The 23,431-nt window shown below is 44.9% G+C and overlaps 1 protein-coding gene across 3 annotated transcripts in view; it reads right to left on the reverse strand.

Moving 5' to 3' along the window:
* The window catches only part of LOC133352049 (phosphatidylinositol 3-kinase regulatory subunit gamma-like), a 149,752-nt gene extending 134,331 nt beyond the window's left edge, over window positions 1–15,421 (reverse strand). For 2 of the 3 annotated variants that reach the window (XM_061567769.1, XM_061567767.1), the window contains exons 1-2: window positions 14,801–15,421; window positions 10,099–10,990 (exon numbers count right to left, since the gene is read on the reverse strand). In XM_061567769.1, the coding sequence (XP_061423753.1) occupies window positions 10,099–10,453 (355 nt within the window). In that variant the 5' untranslated portion in view covers window positions 10,454–10,990; window positions 14,801–15,421. Of the gene's footprint in view, window positions 1–10,098; window positions 10,991–14,773 lie in introns of all 3 variants that reach the window. The other variant, XM_061567768.1, reaches the window with a different exon arrangement.
* Window positions 15,422–23,431: the final 8,010 nt, after the last annotated feature.

Raw genomic sequence — 23,431 nt, forward strand, 5'->3', positions numbered from 1 at the left:
CATTCGTAACTTAAAAAGGGACTACAATGGCAAATATAGTAGTCTATCGCAAGTTACACGATTGATTTGATTTCGTATGTACGGTTAATTAAAGAACATTATATTCTGTGTTTAAAAGATTGAGGAATTATTACTTGCACATAGCATTTCGACTGTTTCACAGTATGCTGTAGATAGTACCTGTACATTAGAGCAGTAATGATTAAAGAATTCACGTGTCCCTGAACATTACATGTATGAAGTTGCTTTAATAGGCATTCATTTACATCTCTTGGCCAATGCCAGTCTGATATTCATGTACAAAATTTCCAATCTCTGCTCCTTCATTGGCCATAACAAACAATTATCACCAACAATGTCCAGAAACGTTACCTTAGTTGCTGGGATTGTGTGCAACAGCACATCGATTCAAATCGACTTGCGCTCACGATGCACACCAATTTGTGTGCAAGAATAAATCGCATGCGATTTTTTAAAGTTATATACCCAATGCACCTTGAGGCTGGTGAGAAGGTACAAACGAGACCACACAAACCAGACAAAAAACAAACAGACTAGACAGTACATAGCAGGGATAAAATAAATAAATCAATAACCGAATCAAATCTGGACCCAGAATCTCGACGATTCATAAAATGGCCAGGAATGAGGGATAAACCATTCCATGCTTAGTTACACTGAGTGCCTGTCTGTGTGTAACTCAAGAGCTGCGAATATCCAGTGGAATTTGAACGATTGTCCCATTGAGTCTGTGTTAAGTTGTGCGTACAACACTGTTGGTTGGCACCCCATGACAAAGTGCACAACGCAACTCAACGGAAGAGTCACAACCAGCACAACCCCCACCACCACCACAACCGCCACCACCACAACCACCGCAACCCCTGCAGCTCCACCCCCGCCCCATGTGCTCCAAGGGCGCTCCAGGGCTTGTGGCCAGGACACTGACAATCCCCTCCCGACCCACCCCCTCCACGTGGGCCCCTGAACTCTACCCTGAGCAGATGGTTCCATTCCTCACATACCGGCCGGGCTTACACTCTCGCGCGTGTGTGTGTGTGTGCGCACGCATGCATACACACATACACGCGCGCACACGACGCAATGCAGCTACCGCGGGTAGCCTCCGCGCAACGACAGTGACCCTGCTGACCCCGAGGACGTATGAGGGGGGCCGTCCATAGCAGGGGGGGGGAAGGGGTAGCTGCTCGATCAGCAGACGCACGTGAAGCGTAGCACAATCGTAAGAAGAACGGACCCCTTGTACTAGGCTCGCACACATGCACGCGCACGCACGCGCATGCGAATGACCATAGCACCAGGAATGTGGCCGATCTTGTGAGATCCCAGAAGCCAAGCGTTGCTGGAGTCTGGGTTGTGCCGAGATGAGCGACCATAACACGCGCGCGTAAGTCAGGTGCCGTCGGTCCGCCGAGGCGACGCGTTGTTTGTCAGCAGAGGACACAGTGCAGCAAGATCGGCTGGAACTTTTACTTGGTTCCCCGCCTTCACCGAGCCATGCACCGACTAGCGATGGAATAAACCCACAGTGAGACCAGTTCAACATGGCGGTGGATTGCCAAATCTCGGCTTTAGCATCAACTGAGACATGCTGTCGAGGCTATGTTTTGCTTGGGCAGCCTGGTTTACGCAATGCTTGTCTGGGGGTGGGAATCTGCAGGAGTAAAACTGCTCTGTAAACATGTGTAGGTGCCGGGTGAATTGTTACTTTGCCACGTGAATGATGAAACAAGGCAAAAAAAATTTGAGGCCTTCATCCAGTAGTGGATTGACCACGGCTGACGACGAAACAACAACATCCTTCTCATTTGTACGAGTAATTACCGTTTTCAGACATCGCCGTTTCAGGCAAGGTCGTGTACGAACGAAGAATACAGCTGAACTTGAAAACGTGAACTTGGAGAAAGACGCAAGGTCAGGGCTGAAGAAGACCTGCTACAGATTTATCCACTGTGAGATTTAATCACCGTGCAATAAAAAGTTTTATTTAAAGAGGTAGGCAAGCACATAAATGACGACTTCACTGAGACTGTTTATCATAGATCACCATAATTACACTGTTTAACAAAAATTCATATTATTCCCCACAAACTTTGCTTTTGTGACCAGGACAGTGATAGTTTGAAATTTACCTATTTTCAAAACGGGCGAATGTGTCATTCCTTCACGTAAAGTCCTGGTCACAAAATCAAAGTTTGTGGGGAATAATAGCCATTTTCTACACTTTAGAGGCATAAGCAATTAGAAAATAACACTTACTACTACCCAGGAACAAAAATCGTGTTACATAGTGATGATAATTCACGGTGTGACTTTCAGATGGTCTCTGCGTTTTCTTTCACTGCGGCAGTTACATTCACAACGTGGTTTGAGGCATTCGAGAGGAAACACACTATGGATTTATGTTACTGAACCTGACAATTTCCCCTACCGTACGCTCTTCATTTTCATACGACTGGGGGCCGGGCACTGGCACGGGGGGGGGGGGGGGTCCAACATTGAACTTGAAAAGCAATTTTAAACAAGTCAACATTATTTTGTTGACTTGTTTAACATCTTTTAAAATGTATTTTACTGGCGCAGCCATGCAACCTTCAAAATAAATATTCGATCAATAAAAGAGGGGGTTGGTGGGAGTGAACTAGATAACGTAAGAAAAAGTGTGCAATTGCATTGTTTGTCGTTATATAATTGGTATTTTATTGACAGACACCATAGTCAACCCGGGCTCAAAATTAAACTCGCACTCGTCTGCTATGCACTGTTTGCCTTTGGCCACAAAGCAGCTTGTCGTTTGCAAATATTAATATCAATGTTTACCCTGAAGTCACAGTGATTAATTCATGCATTTCCATGTGCTCATCTTCCCATAACAGCTGCCACATTGGGAATTATGTAGCTAAACTAGGGTAGGGTTGGGTTAGTAGGTGAGATCTTATTCAGATAAATATTGGTTTTCAACGGAGACCTGAGATGTATACAGAGCAGAATCGTTTTACCTTACCGGGTCATATTTTGTGCGCGACAAAAATGAACCCAAAAAGGCACTGCATTCACGATTGTCAATCAATAGATTGAATCTGTGATGCTAAATTTGATCCGGATACTTAAGAATGTAAATTACATCTCGATGTAATATCATTCCACGCGACCGACGCATCGGATGTTATACCGTTCAAAAGTTTGAAAGCGGAGTATCCCGCGTTAACATTTACGCGTGCGCGCACACGCTGCTGCGCTACGTTGCAGAGAGAAAAACAAGATGGAGTGAGTGAGAGACAGAGAGAATGAGAGGGGGGGGGGCAACAGTAATTACACGCCACCTCGCCGCCCCCCACAGCCCCGCTTGGGACGACGCTCACTCCAAACGCCCACCCGGGCCAAATCACTCAGCACCCTGCGTGGCAACCCCAGGGCTGCCCCCCTCCACTTCCTCACCACTGCAAACCCCAATGTCCCAGCAACAACAACTGTATGCAACCCACCCGAATCCCAAAGAGGACATTGCCTCTCTTCACAACACTCAATAGGGGGGGAGGGGCTTCCTGGTATTCGCTAACCATCTCCAAGAGGTTATTTTTTTCTACTCTAAAATTAAATTTATTTTGTATAGTGAAAAACCGAGCAACGAGAATGTTGTCACAACGAAGTGTCCACGAGAAAACGGCGCCAGTGTTGCATTCACGCATCGCGTCCGCTTTCTGACCACAGTTTTTCACCGTGCCAAATTATATTTTAAGAGCGTAGCTGAACTTGCAGGACAGTACGTACAACGTATGTTACTTTGTAGCTTCAAAGCGCATCGCATACACTGGCATGATTCAAAAAATTACCCCATGTGATCATTACATGAAGGCAAACATGCATGAACAGAGCATGTACACATTAAATACGTAAGTAAAAAATACTACGTCATTAATACTGCATCATTTTGTGCAGCATTAATGAAACTATGACCATGGGTTATGCTCCGTAACCCACGCCCAGAAATTCTGCCAGATTCATTTAGGCAACAGCCATCATCTAACAAACAAGAAAGATGCAGTATTCTATTTCATTAACATTTAAAAATCATCAGCGCCCTCGTTAATGATTCTAAGCCCATGGATACAAAGTTACAAATTAAACAAAGAATCTAGTGGCATTTCGCATTTGTGTCACTCCAGAGCTGATAATTTATTAAGAGTTTTCTTCCTGGCGCGTTAGAAGTCACATTAAATGGGAAGAGCCGTGATAATTTGTAATTAAGATGCCCTACAAAGCCCCAGCGATTGCGATCGGCTTCAGCCTACGCACGAACCCAGTAACATTGAGCCCAGCAGATAAGCCTGGATGGGGGGGCCCCTAACGTTTCGCTTGCACTCTGAGTACCTTTAAAAGCCAAGTCCACCCAACAGACCGTAGCAAAAGCCAAGTCCTCCCAACAGACCGTGGCATGTATGGTCTCTACAATCAAGTTGTGGAGACGGTCCCATTTCCTTCACCCCATTCAATGCATTCGGCTGGGGGGGGGGGGTGGAAGCCGTTCAAGTCATTGTGTAAAAAACCGCTTGTCGCTCATCGCTATTACAAACATTAGTGTACTGTATAGATACACACCACAACAAAGAGACGGGTTCGATCTTATACTGGCTTTTAGGAGCAGGCTTTTGAGTGAGATTCTATACACGGTTTGGAACACAATGGCACATGAAATGGTGGTAGAGCTAACACCCACCCCACGCATGGTCTGGCACCTTTTTTTTTCCTATCGCTGAAGGTGACAAGACTGTACAAATCTTGACTTAAAGCTTTCGTGACTGCAGGAATTCATATTCTTTGGGTCTTTCGGTAAAGTCACGTAGATAGAAATACAAATATCACGGCGTTTCGATCGCAACGCAAGCAATCGTCATCAAGCGGACCCAAAGAATGTAAGACTGTACAAGATACGTACTCATTTACAAATGAGTCCGAGGCCAGGTTTATATAATGTTGCAATTGCCACTCGTGTGTTTGGTAAATAATAAAACACAGGTTGCTGGGACGATAATAAAGCGTTCCAACCAACAAGCCATCACTCCCTGTACACCATCCTCACATATATAGTTAAAATATAATAAAAACTATAACCTAGTGCAAAGAATCCTTTACATTTGCAGGTCAAGCAATTGTAATCTTACACACTAACCAGTGACGTTCACATCGGCGTAAAATGTCGAATGCTTGAAATGTGTCCATTCACAAATAAAATATATTAATGGCTCGATCGCTTTTTTATTTGCAGGCGGCTGCAGCAGATGGTGATTTGTTGCACCACTTTTTTTTTACCAGGTAAGGCCCACTGAGCTATACAGCTCATTCTCAGAAGCGACCTGGCCACAAATGTTAGCTAAATTGAAAACTAATTTCTTCAGAACTGAATTTTGTGTCAAGTCTGTTGTCCCCCCCCCCCGCACTCCCGATTAGCACGGCTGGCTACGTACGGTGCGAAAGAAGTTCAACATGCATACATACAATAGAGGTTTAATCGCGTGGGAATTTATATCAGCCAAAATACTCGAAACTAAATACACAGTGCACCTGATTACAGTAGTACTACACAGTGGTATTGGCCAGAAATTACCGCCGCATTCTGGGCACTCTCTTGCACCCCAGAAAACCCAGCGCAGCTGGAATAGCAACTTAAATTTTACAATAAAGGTACCGTTCAGCAGGAGAGGTGAAAGTGAAGCTTCCGCTGAAGCGCCAGTGTGAAAATATTAATGCATTAATATCAATGCAATACAAGAAAACAAGAATAAAATAAACAGGTTGGATATTATTCAGTCGGTAACCTCAAAAGCACCGTAGGACCGGCCGGTGAACAGCAATGTTGTATAAGATATTGCATTACGATGATTTTACAGCTGTCATAAAACGTAACACATAATATAGACACCGCAGCATGTAAGATTGCCGATGTTGCAATGTTCCACTGACAGCACAATTCTTCAAGTAAAGAAGAGGGCACACGATGACAAATACAAATTTCCGACTTCATTTATGCAAACAAGTTCAGGCTGCACCTAAGGAAAGATATTTAATTTTAATTAGCACAGATTGCTGCATATGTCACCTTGCCTAAATGTATTGACAATAAATGACCTTTCCTATATTTCCGTTTGCAACAGGGAGACAATTTAAATAAACTTGTCCAACATGATTGAGAAATCTAAATCCCAGCCGATTCAAACACACTCACTCACAGGAATTCACTCAACTAAAATCCAGCAAAGAATTGAAACTGCTCAAAACCCAAACTAATTCTCCAACAAAAACCTATTGAAATAGTTGTAATTGGCACACAAGAGACAAGAGCTCCATTTATCGCTGTGAGAAGGCAACAGCAAAGTGTTGGCAGCAACTCTGAAGGTGCAAGAACAAAGAAGAGCTTTTTGAAAAGCTCAGCAACAGGTCTTGCCGGCTCTGAAATGCATTTTTATTGCACTTGCCCCAGAGTTGAGGATGGGGATTAGAAGTACGTGAACACGACAAGAGAGAGCCGCATGTGACAAGACCTCAAGTTTGCAGTCACACTGTATTGCCCACACTCCGACCGACGCACCCATCCGATCGAACATCGCACTCCCGTACTTCTGCTTGTAAAAATACCAGCCCGTCCTTCAACCACCCACCCATGCGTAACCATACGATTTCTGTTTCTATGCACGGTATCTGTAAAACAGTTTGCAATAAAGACAGCGAACTGCACTGCCATAAACCTTACGCAAGCCCGGGTTCAATCGGAGTTGCTCGTTCGCGTGCTAAATTCACAAATGCCGATTGGCCATCGCTTGCAAAAATGGCTTTTTCCTCCCTCGTCAAGAGTTCTTGTCACCGTGCACAATCGAGAGATTGAGACTTTCTTGTAGCAAAAGGCAGCCATCGATCGTTTGCTATCCTTAGCTTCACCCTGCTCTACCCGAGGCCCAGTGAACAATTGTTGCCTGTGTGGAACTGAAGCACACGCCATGGTTATGAAATAAGCGCACGCCATTTAAAACAGCCCATGAAAGCTGCGCTAGGCCAAAGGTTTTCTTGCCTGCAGGCGTCTTGCTTTATCCAAACAAACTCCACTACATTTTCATGCGAATTTAATGCTGAAAGGCACATTCAGATCACCTACGTGTGCCACGCTACATGCAGCCAATTTTTCTGAAGTGTAAAATGGCATGCGGTGTCTATGCTAAACTTCCATAGGAGGACTGTTGCCGACCACAATTAAAAAACAATTATTCACCCGCTTTCACAAAATGTTCTAGTCAAATCTTTTTTTTGCAAGCGTTCAGAGGCCCGGCGGCACAGACAACTCTTTTTTTATACTATCTTCAAATCCGCACGCACATGTGACTTGTGACAGCTTTGTGCCAGGTATTTATAAAAGGTAAGTACACCACATAGGTTGTTGGCCAATCAGTGTTAAGATTGAGTATCCATCTCCCCTATTTGTGTTTTTTCTTCGAGACTTCCACTTGCCTTCAAAATATTTAATGAAAAGTTCAGTAAATGGCCGAACGAGGCCCCCTTTTTGAAGGGGAGAAAGAGCAGCATCTCGGGTCTCATTATTACCTAAAAAACCTAAAATACTCGGTTAAAGGAGAGGGGGTGGAAACTTTCCGCAAAGTGAGCAAAAAATAGATCGTCTTACCCGTAGCCTCATTCACGTAAAACTTTAACACGTTATCAGAAGAAATGGCAGTTCAGCAGTCTGCGGTGTCCGCAGCACATACCACAGAAGGCTTAAAAACAAGCTTATCACGTCCAACACTGCTCCCAGCAGCAGCAACAGAGGCGGCGTAGTTTAAACGCAAACTGCAGGGCTGTACTGTACGTAAAAAAATGCACAACCACAGCATGCAGAGCAAAGTGGTCCAAAGTGATGCAATGGTCAAAGCGAACTGGACAGAACACATTTCCTCGGGCTCCAACCATGGGTGCATAAGAAGAAATATTTTTTTAAATCAAGCAGCTATTACATTCCACGTGAACAATTCTAGCATAAAGATATATCATAATGGTTAAACTTAAATGTGACCATGAATTGCAACAAATCACCACACTGTTGGGAGTGACTCATTGCATACCTAATATTTAGAATAAAAACATCACGACTTTTTTCAATCTTTATTCATGCGTCTGTCAGTTGATTGAGAAAAGTCTGAAAATAATACAGCAGTACTCTAAGAGTGCAATTTTGTATCACCGATCCCCGTTTAGTTTCTGTGCATTGCACAAGGTGGCGGTGGGACAAAGGCCTAGCCACCTTTGTTTCCCCGATAGGCAATGACCATTTAGTCCTCTTAGAGTATTTGGCTGCTATAAATGTCCACGTAAGCCACTTCATTGGGCTATCATTTGCGGCCAGGTCGCAATATGGCTCAGTGTGCCCTAACTGGTAACATAAAAATAGTTTTGTTTAAGACTTGGCTAGGTCCTAGACAGTAACCACTGCTCGTGTGCATGCCCAAGATGTCTAACAATCCCTTGAAAACACCATACTCTACATTAAGTGAACCTAACACTGTGCATACACAAATATCCCCCATATAGCCTAAACAGATTATTTGGGGCAAGTGCTGTTAGCGAGCACCTATGAAGGCCAGAACGGCACACGAGGGGGTGGGTGACCAACACCATGCCCGGGCATACACATTAAACACACACCAGGATCTACATTATACAAGCTGTTGGAGGAGCGTATAGGCGTGTTCAATGGCATTCTAATTAGTTGCTATGAAGGCACGTCGACGAAAAACGCGCAACCATTAAGTGCCGTGTACAGTTTTTGCATCTCGTGACAAGTCTGGGCGAGGATTTGCTTCGGTCCGGGTGCCTCAATTTTGTCGCGTCGTGCTGGCCCCGCCACTCAAGGTGCAAGCGCAGCGGCACACCCTAAGCTATGCACCTCGCGGCGACTCTTGTTCATCGCGTCGCCGAAGGTGACATCTTCCAGCTGGTGAGGATTTTAACATCGGCAGCGGCAGACGGGATAGGGTGAGCGGGTGGGTGGTTCGCACATATTGCTAAAGAGCGGACCACGCGTGTCTGACCAGATGGGTGCTTCATAGGTTTGCTGCGGGGCGCACAGCTCGAACGAAACGCGTTTGGTGCTTCGACGGTAAACCTACACACGGGCGACTTCCTCGACGTGCAAGAACGTTTTTCGCAGCGAGGAAGTTGGGCAATGACCACCAAACCGGAGCTATAATCGTCGTCTCCATTGTCGTAAAAAAAAACTTAAATCGCTGCCATCAACGTTATCAACGCTTTGTCGGTCGGGTCAAATTGCTTAATGCATACTGTAGTGGGTTGTAAAGCAAACTACCCACCCCACCACACCATTGATAGTAGTTACAGTGTTGTAGCCAGAGGCCAGCACCGGTCAAAGAAATGGGGCCAATTCCAGCGAGAAAAGTCAATGCACACACTGTATGGCAAGTACTACACTCAGCAAAGGAGCTGCAATAGCGCGATAAAGCCACTGGTGGGTACATCGTCACCTCTGAGTCAAATAACACCCGTTCAGAGCTTGGCACAAAAAGTAAAAAGTTTTTCGGGGGTGGGTCAAAGATGAGTTGAGATCATTTCACACTGGTGTATTCCTAATTAGGCAAAGACCCTTGCATTAGCTATTACTCGTGATAATCGGCTTAATAGCTTAAGCAATTACAATTTGGTTCTTTAAAGTTTAAGGTCTTAATTCGCATGTGGGTACAGACAATGTTTGCCAAATGCTGTTTAGGTGTTTGCATTTGCGCTGTGTGGCTCTCTCCGATGCGTATTTGGGTTGCACCGCACGTATTGTTCGACACAAGGTCCGATGATTCACTTTAGGTACTGCGTAAAAAATATCCCCCTTCAAAATCTGAAGCTCCCAGGGCCATGCGGCGAAACGCCGGGCATCATGCCAAGCAACACCGGACATTACATAACAACGCACAAATTATATTTTTTTGTTAGCGACTAAAACATTTAGCGAAAGCAATTTCCCCTTGGCTTGCACCGATCGAGACAAAACTCGTCATGGCAAAAAACACAGGGCGCGCCAACTCTTACCGTTGGGATCTGCTGCAGCGGCCCCCTGCTCCACACCGCCGGACGCGACAGACGGTGGTGCTTGTGGCAGGGGTCGTGGCGGGCGAGGCTTGGGGGTCGGCGGCGCCATCTTCACGGGGCCCAGGTACTCCACGTAGGTGCCGGGGAATTCTCCGTGCTCTTTGGTGCGCTCGTTGATGCCCGAAATCCAGCCGATCATCTGCGGGAAGCGCTCGGCGCCTTCCTTGGTGAAGTTGAGGGCCAGCAGCGAGGCCTTGGTGACAACGAGCACGTCCCCGGGCAGCAGGTCGATGTCCTCGTTGCGCTCCCGGCGGTAGGCATACAGGGCCCTGTACTTGAAGCCTTCGTTGGACATTGTGCCGTCTGTTTTACAATCTGCGTCCAAGTGCCTTTGAATAATGCAAGTGTTGTTGGTTCGCGCAACAAAAAATAAACCGAAAGAAAAGAAACCTAAACCGACAAAACTTGCGCGATTCCTCTCCTCCACAAACGATTGTCTTCCAGAAGCACGGCCGCTCAAAGCAGCTCCCCCCCCACTTGGGATGGTGTCGATCCTCCTTCAACGGAAGAAATTACGCAAATTTGGAGAACGTGCTAACGAGAAGACACTAAAAAACGACGATGAAGAGGAGCAGGGGGATGAGGATGGAAAGAAATATAGAAAAAAAAATTACAAAGTTAACTACACACGGGCGCCGTTTGTGGCCACATGCAGGGTGGCGCCACGGGCTGCGTTGCCGGCGCGCGGGTGAGGGTGCTGGGCTCGCTGTGCTGTCCCCTTGGGTGGACGGGGTATCTCCGCTGCTCGCTCCCCGCTGTCTGGCGTGCCAGAGCCCCGTCCCACTCGCGCATAGTACTCGCAAGCCAGTGTCTCCTGCAGCTAACGTCCAGCCTATCGAGCAGAGGGGCCACGCAAAACCAAGCAAAGAGAGACAAGAAAACGCCATGCATCGTATTCTTTACGTCAAGCGCTCTCGGGGCTAAAATAAATACGAATTTTAAAAAGCAACACTCGATTAATCAACGTATTATTCCCAATGCATATATGCAGCAGAGGGCAGAGCAACTAAATTCATTGTTGGACTAAACTTATATGCGCCCCCCCCCGCCTTCATAAACCCGCACTCAGCAGCGTGGCGAGAAATGGTCAAATAACAGCCGTGTCCGTCACGGCACGGGCTGTACAAGTATATATGAATGATGCGTTAACAATATTCTCAATGGTATATGAATGCATGTTTTAAAGCGTATTTGTCTAATACTTATTTTGGCGTTTCAGTACCAAAGTGTATGAAAGATAACAGAATATGGAACTAGTTTGAATGTACACTAAACTTTGTGTTAATTATTTGACAAAAAGATTGCTCATAATTACGGGAACACACAATTAGTGCAATAATCGTTGCAGTGCTCTTGAGGACTTCATGCAAACGATTAAACCCACTTTTACCCCGTCACACTGCTTAACAATGTACACCTTATGAACGTTAACATATTTCACAAGGATAACGTGTTAATAGTTTGCACACCGCGCTATGAATCTGGCGATCCGAGTTCAATTCCTCGCCACGGCTGACAAACCCACGATGACCAACGTGGTGAAGTATGGTCAAACAAACCAGCATGGTGGAAAAAAAGCCCTACGTGATCAACACGGTATGGGAAGGCCATCATCCAGCAGTGGTCTTACAAGGGGCTATATGTAGCATTTTAGCACAGTATTGTATAAAACGTACTCCGTATGATTAGAACATTTTGGCAATGGTAATTTTTCACCAAATTTGACAGCACAAAAACTGCTTATTTTTTGTTGAAATGTTTTCAGTTTTGTTCAGTGTAGAAAATACTTGTGTTTACTAAAAAACTTGTATTTTAAACAGTCCAAACCTAATTTCTGAAACTGTATTTGCCTTAATAGTCGAGTGGTCAGAAGGTTCCAAGCTCGTAGTTTTCGTCTCTGTGGGTTTTTGAAAGCATGTTCTATCATGGAAAAAATATTTATTTTCGGAACTGGGCTGAGAAGTAAATTTGTTGAAAAGGCTAAAACAAAGGTTGTGGCCATTTATATATATAAAAAAAACAGGTATGTAAATCTTACTTTTTGATATTCTCACAGGCACATATTTGCATTGCATTCATAGAATCAAGTTCTACGTAATAAAAACTGGAAAATGTTAAGACATTTGACAGTATTTATTTCTCCAAATGTTTTACTGCCCCTACCGTATTGAATACAAGTTTAATATAATGTAGGACAATATGAATTTGTATACATTGGCTTATTTGAAAACGTAATATCTCCAGCCCCTTTGCCAATCCACTACTAGATAAATGTCGTGTCGATCATGGGGGGGGGGGGGAGGTGGTGGGGGGGTGCCCATACTTTACCACCTTGGTTAAGGGGATGCCTATGACCGGTTCTGATATCACACGCCACTGATGTTAGCCGTGACCGTGAATGGAACTTCAGTAGTCGGGTTCATAGTGCTGTGTTCTAACCATGGCGCCCCTGCCTACAATGTATAGATGTTGTTATTCCACATTTCCCATCTGTCGATTGGCTACATATGCGCTCAAATCCAAGTTTCACGCGCCAGACTGCCGCTGGGTATCACTCGTGCTGTGTGTTTGACTACGTAATGTGCAGCACACATAGGAAAAACAATGCCACTGATTAAATAAAAAAGTACAGCATTATAGAATTAACGCACATTGGTGATAGCTACATCAACTCGTGTAGAATCAATGATACATTAATTTTGCGTTACACAAAATATAAAAAAACATTTAAAACACATCCATTAGTATAAATGCTTACATTACAACCTAACATTATCTATATTCTGTTTTAGAATGCCAAAGCATTTGCTTTAAAGCGTGCATTTAAATCACCGTTCGTTGCAGGGTGGACGAGAAGTCCATATATCCCCGCCGTATAGGCTATTGCGGGCCCACAGTGGTAACAGGGTATAGTGATTTCCCGCCCACGCAGTGCACGTCACACAAACACAGCACTCTATTGTTACATACTGTACAAGACATTACATTTATGTGCAAAATAATACACAGGTCCATGCATGTGCAAAATACATGCATGTGCCATGCACAGTGTTGTACATACTATAGTTACTTAGCAGTACTGCATCACATATGAACACCGCGTGTGTCATATCCACTGCTAGATTAGGGCCTCCACGTTATGCCATGCTGCTCGAAAAAGGGTCTGGGGAGGTTATTTGACCACACAGAAAACATCGTACAAACACAATGGTGCATACGACATACATATCACCACCACGTATGTTTACATGCTAACGCCGGAACACACGTGTCATATACCGACTAGGCAATTGGTCCACTCCGTGCACACGCACGCACTAAACATGTGTAATCGTCTCGTCACGTAGCCTTGATAAGCTGCTCCGAAGCTACAGGAGATGTTAGCGAGCGCCTATTAAGGTCGGATGCACACAGACAGACAGACAGATTCCCTTGGGTGGCGAGCGTGAATTCAAACAGAACGTGGCGTTGGCATCATAATTGTAATTATTTTACAAGCCGTTCGCGTTGTTACGCGTGTGTTTTTTTGTTGCGACGATGTCTCGTCTTTACACGTCAGGTGGTGATTTTTTCAGGACCATCGATCCACGAAAATCGGGGGCAAAACACACAAACGCTGCTGAGGATGTGCAACATTGCTGCTGCTGTTGTTGTTGTTGGCGGCGTAGGAGCGATTTAGATTCGTCTGTGTCGGTATTCGGCGTTCGGATCATCGTCTTTGTTGTTGGGTCAGGGTGGACAATCGTGGGTGATGGATGGTGGGGATGTGGGAAGAGGATGGACTTCATCCAGCAGTAGCATGACCTGTCAATGCCTTATGAATGCCCTACATTATAACATAACAATTGAGACATTATTGCTCACCCCACGCCCCTCATATACATCTCAACGTGCCTCCTACCAAGTCCCATCACAAGGGTGAACACACACACAAAATAATAGACACAATTTAGTGTGTCACGCCGTATGGCCCTGCAAACCTCAATGTCCCTGTAACAAGAACACGAAGTGATGAGGTGAGTGATGATGGTGATGATGGTGAGTGGTGGTGGTGATGGTGGTGAGTGGTGATGATGGTGGTGAGTGGTGATGGTGAGGTGAGTGGTGATGATGGTAATGAGTGGTGGTGATGATGATGGTGAGTGATGGTGGTGATGATGGTGATGATGGTGAGGTGAGTGGTGATGATGGTGAGTGATGATGATGGTGAGTGGTGGTGATGATGGTGAGTGATGATGATGGTGAGTGATGATGGTGAGTGATGATGATGGTGATGATGGTGGTGATGGTGAGTGATGATGGTGGTGATGGTGGTGAGTGATGATGGTGAGTGATGATGGTGAGTGATGATGATGGTGAGTGATGATGGTGGTGATGATGGTGGTGATGGTGAGTGATGATGGTGGTGATGGTGGTGAGTGATGATGAGTGATGATGATGGTGAGTGATAATGATGGTGAGTGGTGGTGAGTTATGGTGGTGAGTGATGATGATGATGGTGGTGAGTGATGGTGAGTGGTGATGGTGGTGAGTGATGGTGATGATGATGTTGATGATGGTAGTGGTGAGTGATGGTGATGATGGTGGTGAGGCAGCCACGTCACTCACCACTCACCACACACGCGGCACTCACTCCACTCACCGATCCCTCCTCGCCCTTCAACTCCCGCGAAATCCTCGTCGTGGACAACCAAAAATAACGAAACGTCCCCAGAATCGAGAGGAACTTAATAACATCGACGAGAGACTTGAAAGCGTCGAATTAAACCCCGAAATTTAAACAAAAATAAACTTTCGGATTCCTTCTTTGCGGGTTGCGAGTGGCCACCAACCCCCTCCCTCCACCCCCACCACCAACAACTAAAAAGTGATTTAAACCACCTAAAACTTCCTTCCCCGTCTTCTTAACGCTCTCCAAATCTCCACGATTTCGTGTTTGACGTCGGCTTCTTTATCTCGCAAGCGCCACCGTCGATGATGTCGATGGCTTCCTCCCTCCCCTCCACACAACGCTCGCTCCGTCGGTGTCGATAATGATGATGTTTGAAACGACGACGATATTCGTTGTTGCTCCCCAGGGTATCGTCGCACACCTCTCCACCAACCCCACTGTCCTCCCCTTCTCTTTGTGAGCGTCTTCCTTCTCTAAAGCTCCACCGCCATGTCCTCTGCTGCCTCGCACACGCAAGCGACAGAGGCACGCGAAGACGGCTGGCCGAGCCAGAGTCTGGGGCCACGGGCAGTAGCACAGGCGCTGCTGCTGCCGCTGCGGTGGCATAAATAAAGAAATAAAGGTGAAACACGCCTTTATTTTTCACCCGGGGACACTCCCCTACGTCTTTGCACGCCTACCACCACCACCAACCACCGCCACCCCCACGCCAATCTGCAGCAGCGGAATGTTTGTGGCTCTCACGCACCACGCGATGCCCCCTAGCTGCCGTGCAGTGCCACTGAACATTTTTTTAAAATTTTTTTTTTGGTATTTTATGCAAAATGAGAAAGAGAAAAAATAAGTATAACCAGTAAAAACTAAGTTTTTCACTATAAATCCTTTATATGCGTGGCGGCTAGAGTCCTCTCGTCCTCTGGCTTGAGATGGCTGCCACCTATGGGTCAGATGATTGCATTGCACCATTAAGCAATTGGTAATTAAATATAATATTTTTGTCCTAAAAAGTGTAAAATTTTGGGAAAAAAATTTCACGAACATTAATTGTCACGCACAACTAGTCTGTGTAGAAAATGTCAGCTCGATTGCATCACGGGAAGTGGGTTAAAAAACGACCGAAAGATTTTCACGGTCCTAAGCAAGCAAGCGAACTTAATATAAAGGATTTAAAAAGCTGTCGAAGGGCGGACGGGCTAATTGCAGAAATGTTTTGTCACGTTCAAAAAAAAGGTTGATAAATATGATTTACATTAAGCCACCCTCTGATCTGTGTACTTGATAGGCACACAGTGATTGTAGATTTGAAGCTTTCGTGACTGCAAGGATTCATACTCTTTGGTTTTTTGGGTCAGGTCACGTAGGAATTTTTTTTCTGTTTTTCATTAATTTAATTACATTTTACGTGACTTTACCGAAAAAAACAAAGAGTAGGCACACATTGATTGCATCATACTGTTCTGTTTGATACCGGAAGCAGGAAGACTTCTTCATAATTTTGGCAAATCCCCTGATGAAGCTGGTTGTAATCACCAGCGAAACGTCGTACTCAAATTGTATTTGTTGTGGCGTTACTCTACAACACACCGGTGTGGTGATGTAGTAACTAACTGGCACGTTCTGTTTACGTGACAAACCTCACTAATTAGCTGTGTCGGGTGGTGGTGGGTTAACGACACATTTATATTTACGCGCTCGAACCCAAAAACCTTTGTCAGGAATAATATTGGTGGCGAGAGCATACGTGTTAAACTCAATACTGTATGCTGATTGGACTGCAGATGGAATGCCATCCAAAACGAGGGAAACGCGACTGACAGCATGACCACCGAGTAGTTGAAGCGATGAGATCAGGCGATGTCTGTGCAGGAGGTGAGGCGGATGATGGCATCGATAGAGGCAGTGGAGGGATGGCAACGACAGTGAGGAAACCTTCATCCAACAGTGGATGATTATGTTGATGGGTGGTCTGTGACACTGCGTCTGGTGCCGTGCTCGAGAAACTAAAATTAGCGCGAGACACGGTCAAGCAGAATGAGAAATTATTTTTATTGAGAAGCTCAAATACTTATGCAGGCTCTGATAAATATAATCTGTTACTGCCGGTCTACGGGTCATCTGCTCCTTGGGTGAAATTTAACTTACGCTCTCGGAGGAGCGCGGAATATGGCATCGCAAACGCACACGCCTTCGAAGTTTGAGATGAATGATCATGTTACTTAAAATCATACTTACCACTAAATAACCATTCATATTAATAAGAATAATCCGCTGAAAGGACGAAGAAAAATTTACCAACACAACCAGTGTTCTCTGAAATGTGTGTCACTGAATTGCAGTTCCATAGGCTTTAGTGACATAAAAGGGAACATTTTTGTTAATGTCCCCCGGTATTTGTGAACACTGGGCACAGCATGAATCTGGAATAAGTGCAAAAAATATATATAATAATCCTGCAGGAATGCTGTGCCCTATTCAAGCTGATTTCACCTCAAGCTGGGCTGTTACTATTGGTGGGAAAAATCAGCCAACCTTATGTAATTTAAATTATTTACATTTTTGTATAATAAGGTACTAAAAGCCACTATTGTTTATAAACTTGCGCGATTTGGCAAAGTTTTACTACGAGACCTTCGAGTTATTATTATGCTAAAGTAGTAGAAAAAAGCTTAACACTTTCATTTAAAATGTTATTCCCTTCAGCTTGTACACTTTAAGAACACACATATGATTATTTCTGTTATGCATAACGTTCAAAACTACTTTTTAGTTTCGCTTTTTGAGACCATCAGCCAATTTCCATACAGTATCATATGTTATTAAGTCCACATCCTATTAGCCTTCCAAACGTCTGCCAACTAGTAGTAGCATTAGTTTAACCACTCAAAGTCTTGACTGATTTCACCCTCCTGGACTCATCAGCAGTCAGTCATGTGTGCTGCACTATTAACCCCGCGACCCGAGTTCATGGCCAATACCAGTGACGATTACCTGTAACAATCCTGGGCCTTCCCTAGATCGACTCAGACATAAATTGGTACCTAATACGATGTGTAAATAAACAGCCAGTCGTGGTGTTAGCTACCCACCGCCTTGTGTGCCGTGCAGGCCTCATAGGTGCTTACAAACAGCACTTGCCCCAACAGCCTGTTAAGGCTACTCGGGCATCTTTGTCTTGGTTCAGATATGACTCGCCACTGATGTTAGCTGTAGCTGGAAATCAAACTCAGGCCACGGGTTTAATAGCACAGTGTACTAAAAAATGCACCGCTGTTCCACTATAACCTTAGCTTTTCTAGTAATGGTTGACAATAACCGCATCGTGCCTATATCCTGTGCTTTTGGAGCACGGATACCGTATTAAACATGCAATTGTTCTTCAAAGCATTGCCAAAAAACAGAACAATAGACTGTTGTCTGGTGGCACATATGGGACATAAAACATATATGCCAGTAGCATTGTTTAATGCGAATTGAAATCAATTGCTCCATAAACAACAGTAAGTTCAATTATGTTGAGATTCTCCAGTAGCGGAGGAACAATATACCGTATATTAGATACATATACATCGGCGATGTATATGTAGGCAGTGTCGGATTATCCTCGGAGCAAAAGTAGCAAATGCTACGGGCCCCGCGCTAAATGCTTTCAAGCTATAAATTCCGGTTGAGTGATTCTGCACTTGCTCTATTACTATAGTACTATACTGCCTTCAACTTTAATGAACGACTGTGTGTTTAAGGTTAGCGATTTGTCGTATTATCTGGCTGCATAGCAAATGAAAAAATACAATTGCTTTACATTGCAAGTAAAACATTTGTGTTTTCATATTTCTGTTTTAGGGCCCCTTTATAACATATGCTACAGGCCCCGAACTAGCTTAATCCGGCACTCGGTGTAGACCTGCAATTACTTGCTGGTCGAGGGATTTCCACTTGGGGGAGCTCTGGAGAGCCCCTCTAGAGGGTATTTATCCATAAATCTTGGAAAAGGCGGGAGTATGCCACACTTTATCCCACCACACGCGACTTGCCGATCGGCTAATTCATTTCTACTGCTGGGTGGACAGAGGCGACGTGGGGGGTAGGAATTTAAGAAATTTGCCTCGCCGGAAAATCAAAACGGCGATTCTCGCAATCAGTAGTTCTTAAACTGGGGGTGTGAGATGCCCTTTCTGGGGGATGCGAGACATGGCCAAATTTTTCTGGAGCACGTAAATACAACGACTTTGTTTCATCAAACCTATGTATTTATTAACATTATACATTTTTTTTACGATTTAGAACCCAAGGGGTGTAAGGTTATAAGAGTCATTCCTCTAGATTTCAAGTCATGTGTGCTAACCATTATACACCACAGCGGCATCCTTCAGGCAATTCCACTTCAACTCAATTACAGACACAATGCAGGCACGTTGGATACAGCAATGAAATTCAGTCCTTTATGTATCACGCCACAGGGCTGTGCAAGCACATTTAGAAACTAGAGAAGCGAGTATGATGAGTGTGTGATTTTTGTTATATTTTGTGATCTTTAGGGTATGCTGTGCCATGCTGTACTTCTGTTTTTTTATGGAATCGACCTTGTATATTTGTACACACGTGGCTAATCGTTATTGTATTGATACGTCTCTTTGTTTTTTGAAATGGCATTACACACCATCGGGACTCGAGAGTCGATTTGATAGCGATCATTAAGGGTGACGCCACGAAGAAAGGCTGCCTTTCTTTAATAGCCACTTGACTTTTAGTGCTGCACTATAATCAGTGCTTTGTTGTTCCAGAGCACTACGCTGCTAAGTAATGAAATCAGACACCTTTAATTGGCGCGCACCTCATTTCCATCTGTTAGATGCGGACTCATGCTTTGGGGTTTTCTATTTTTTTTGTGCCAAAACCAGCACGGTGAATATGTGGGATAGCGCCTCCACTTTGATGTTGCTTGGAAGCAATCACGTGGTGACCTTGGAGTTGCCGCTGATTGATCGAATATCACCGTACAGCGTTATACATTTAATACCTACTTCCTTAAGTTTGAACATTAAGGTTGAAACAAGCACCAGGGTGCTCGACATTTACTTTTTGTTTTGCTTGATTTTTTTTGTATTTCCCTTGCGCTTGGGGAATGCTCAGGGGCACGGGCAGAAAGTGGAAAATTGAGACGGAGTGGAAAAGAAAAACACGATTTTCACATTGGCTTCAGGGAGGTCAGGGGCTGCGACTTACAATCAACGAACACGTGGTTTCTTCCAGGTGCGATCCTTTCTTGTTAAGGACCCCCGCGTATCGATTGCAGCTGCTGAACGCCCGACTGCGCCGCGTATGATTCTTGTCCTGCGGAAAGTTGTCCAAGCCTGCGGTGTTCGCAGCTTCCCCATCCTCGTGCAATTTCTGCAGCCGCCGAATGATGTCTGCGCGGAGTTACCAAGGCGTGCTCTAAAGCATACAGCCAAAAAATTAACCCGTAAAAACAAAGTTTTTCACTATAAATCCTTTATATGCGTGGCGGCTAGAGTCCTCTCGTCCTCTGGCTTGAGATGGCTGCCACCTATGGGTCAGATGATTGCCTGCTACCATTAAGCAATTGTAATTAAATATTTTAAAAAATCCTAAAAAGTGTAAAGTTATGGGAAAAAATTTTCACGAAAATAAATTGTCAACGCACAACGAGTCTGTGTGCAAAATGTCAGCTCGATTGGATCACGGGAAGTGGGTTAAAAAACGACCGAAAGATTTGCACGGTCGTAAGCGCGCACACAAGCAAGCAAGTGAACTTAATATAAAGGATTTAAAAATAGGAAAACGCCGGGAGAGGCAGGAAGGGCATGGAGATAGCAAATATTGATAAAATAATTAGGCTATAATTATCATTAGCACATCTAAAGCGGTGCTGTGTGATGGAAGCAAACCGTAAACCACTGCTCTGGATCGATATGCAGTCTGTTTCTGGGTCACCGCTAGGTTGTCTCAGACGTAAATGAGTTCTCCGTGTGTTGTGCGAACATCCGATGGTGCTGGCCACCCTACCCCTTGTGTGTTCCGTACCGAATAGAATCGGTGCTCGTTAACCGCACTTTGCCCCTTGCCGCCTGAACGGAGGATCTTTGTCATTGTCTCGTTGGTGGACTCTAGGCTATTTAACATCAATTGATTGGAGCTTTGGCTCTCTACACCCACCACAACAGCTCTCTAGCGATGCCCAGGCAGGTCATTATGTTTTCCCACCTTTCCTGGTTTTCCCAGGATATTCCTGATGTCGAGGTCGTTGTCGCTGTCTTGGGAAATCTGTAAGTCTTCCCAGTGCTGTATTTTGTCAGTTGCGTAATAATACGTCATTATTCAAGACACTGCATCTACATGCAGAGTCTTGAGTGGTGAGGTATTACTGTCGGACATATGTGGGGAAAAAAAGGCTTCATAGCTCATTGAATTCCTTCAATATAAAATAATAATCAGATTTTGACATCTTCAGTCAACGTGAGAAATTCTTGCGCCCAATATATGTCCGGGTTTATTGCGCCCCAGAGGTTTACAAACCCTACAGTAACACCTACGTCGCACTTGCTTGTTGAAGATGTGGCACTGTGCGATATTATCCTTCCAACTCCACGTCCCGTGTTGTGTTTGTGTGTATGTGTGTGCATCTCTCAGCGTCTCCAAGCATACGGCCACTATAATGGCCATGCCGTGCGCGATTTGACAATGCGGAATTGCGGATACGCCAGCTCATAATGCGCATATTGTGGAGCTCAGCACGCCACGGCTCTCCGAGCAGGTGGCAAGCCGACCGCAATTAGGGGTTATCGCGGCTCAGGTTGCCGCCGCTAAATGGCGAGGCTTATCCGAGGCGTTCCCCTTTCCGACAAGCCATTCCACCGTGACCCAAAGGGCGAGGAATGCCGCAACCCAGTGGGCAACCCGGTCAAGTTGCGAAAAGAAAGGTAAAATGCATTCATCGTGTTCGTGGTCGTCGTCGTCGTCGGCAGCCATGCTCAATCCACTGCTGGATGATGAACTACAACAAAGCCACCGCCATTCTAGATTTGCTGCTTTCGTGACTGCAAGGATTCATATTCTTAGGTTTTTTTCGGTAAAGTCACGTAGGTAAAACATTAAAATTAATAAAAGTAAAATAAAATAAAAAAATAAAAATCACGACGTTTCGGAGGCAACACAAGTCTCCGTCATCAGGTGGGACCGTCACAGCCAGATTTGCTGCAGCAAAAACGTCGTGATTTTTATTTTATTTTACTTTTATTAATTTTAATGTTTTACCTACGTGACTTTACCGAAAAAACCTAAGAATATAAGCCACCGCCATCTCTCATTATCCTGCGATGTTACTCGTCCGCCTAGCACGGCGGGTCGGCAACCTGCGGGTTCGTAGCCGCATGCGGCTCTTTAAGGACTCCTTCGTGACGTTTTTCACATTGCATTGCGGCTCTTGAAATATTGAGGGTTTTTTTTGTTACCGAATTCGAAAAAAAATGGCGAATTGCCCGATGATGCTGGATGCAATTACCAGCGAAACGTCGTACTCAAATTGTAAATGTTGTGGTTTCACGCTTCAACACACCGGTGGGCTAAAGTAGTGAACTATTTGTTTTTTGTCAACGTGACACTTTTTTACTGATTGGCCGTGTCGGGTGGTGGAGGGTTACGATACATTTATAAATAACGCGATCTAAACCCAAAAACGTTGATTATGAACTTCATGTTATGTTGGTTGCCAACTCCTGGCCTCAGCACATAAACTGATTTCATCATCTCATCAAAGGACGTACTCGGAGATGGGATCCGTTCCTTCCTTATCATTTGTTTTATGAAAGCCAAAGCCAGGTTGGGCAAGATAGTCCAATAAGTGAGCCCCCCCCCGTCACCTCTGCTGCTGTGGCGTAATGCTTGGCACACTGCGGATTTGCAATCCGCAGGTGCCGGTTCCATCTCCCGGCACGGAAGTTGAATCAGTGGGTCAGGATTCTTACATCGCCCTCCACGCCGATGTCCACCCATCAGTATTAAGGGGTACACCACAACTAGTCGCCAGACAGGTCGTGTATATTGGGTTTAAATTGTGGGTACTCCTGTTTCAGGATGTATGGCCAGCATGGAAGAGTAGGCCTAACGGCCTTCTATAGTAACTCCAGAACTCCGTCCAGTGGAGGTTCTTCTGCCAGCAGTGGCGTGGGCAACAAATTGCAGGGCTGCACCTTTACTTTGTTGTCCTACCCCCCCCGTCAGCATCAATACGACCCTTTGAGCTACACGTGAGAGAATAAACTCCTTTGTACAGTATTGCCATAAAATATATGCGCGTGCAAGTACCCGCCTAAATATGCGCTAACAAGCCAGAGCCGTGCAAGGATAAGCATATAACAAACACTACAACCACCTTCAAATGTTGCAATATAATTTTGCTCTCAGGCGTGGCCCCATGTCTTCATAGAGACTCTGCTCTGTTTTACAGCTGCGTTTTCTTGAGCAAAAACTTGTACCTGACTTTTATTATGGTAATATTTACATTGAGGCCCAACTTTGCAACTGTGGAGGGATGAGATCAGCCCAAGTGAAGAAGGACTGAGATGAATCGATCGTAGTGTCGAG

Source organism: Lethenteron reissneri, chromosome 39 (genome assembly GCF_015708825.2).
Source record: "Lethenteron reissneri isolate LAM-NWPU_2019-01 chromosome 39, ASM1570882v1, whole genome shotgun sequence".
Classification (NCBI taxonomy): Eukaryota; Metazoa; Chordata; class Hyperoartia; order Petromyzontiformes; family Petromyzontidae; genus Lethenteron; species Lethenteron reissneri.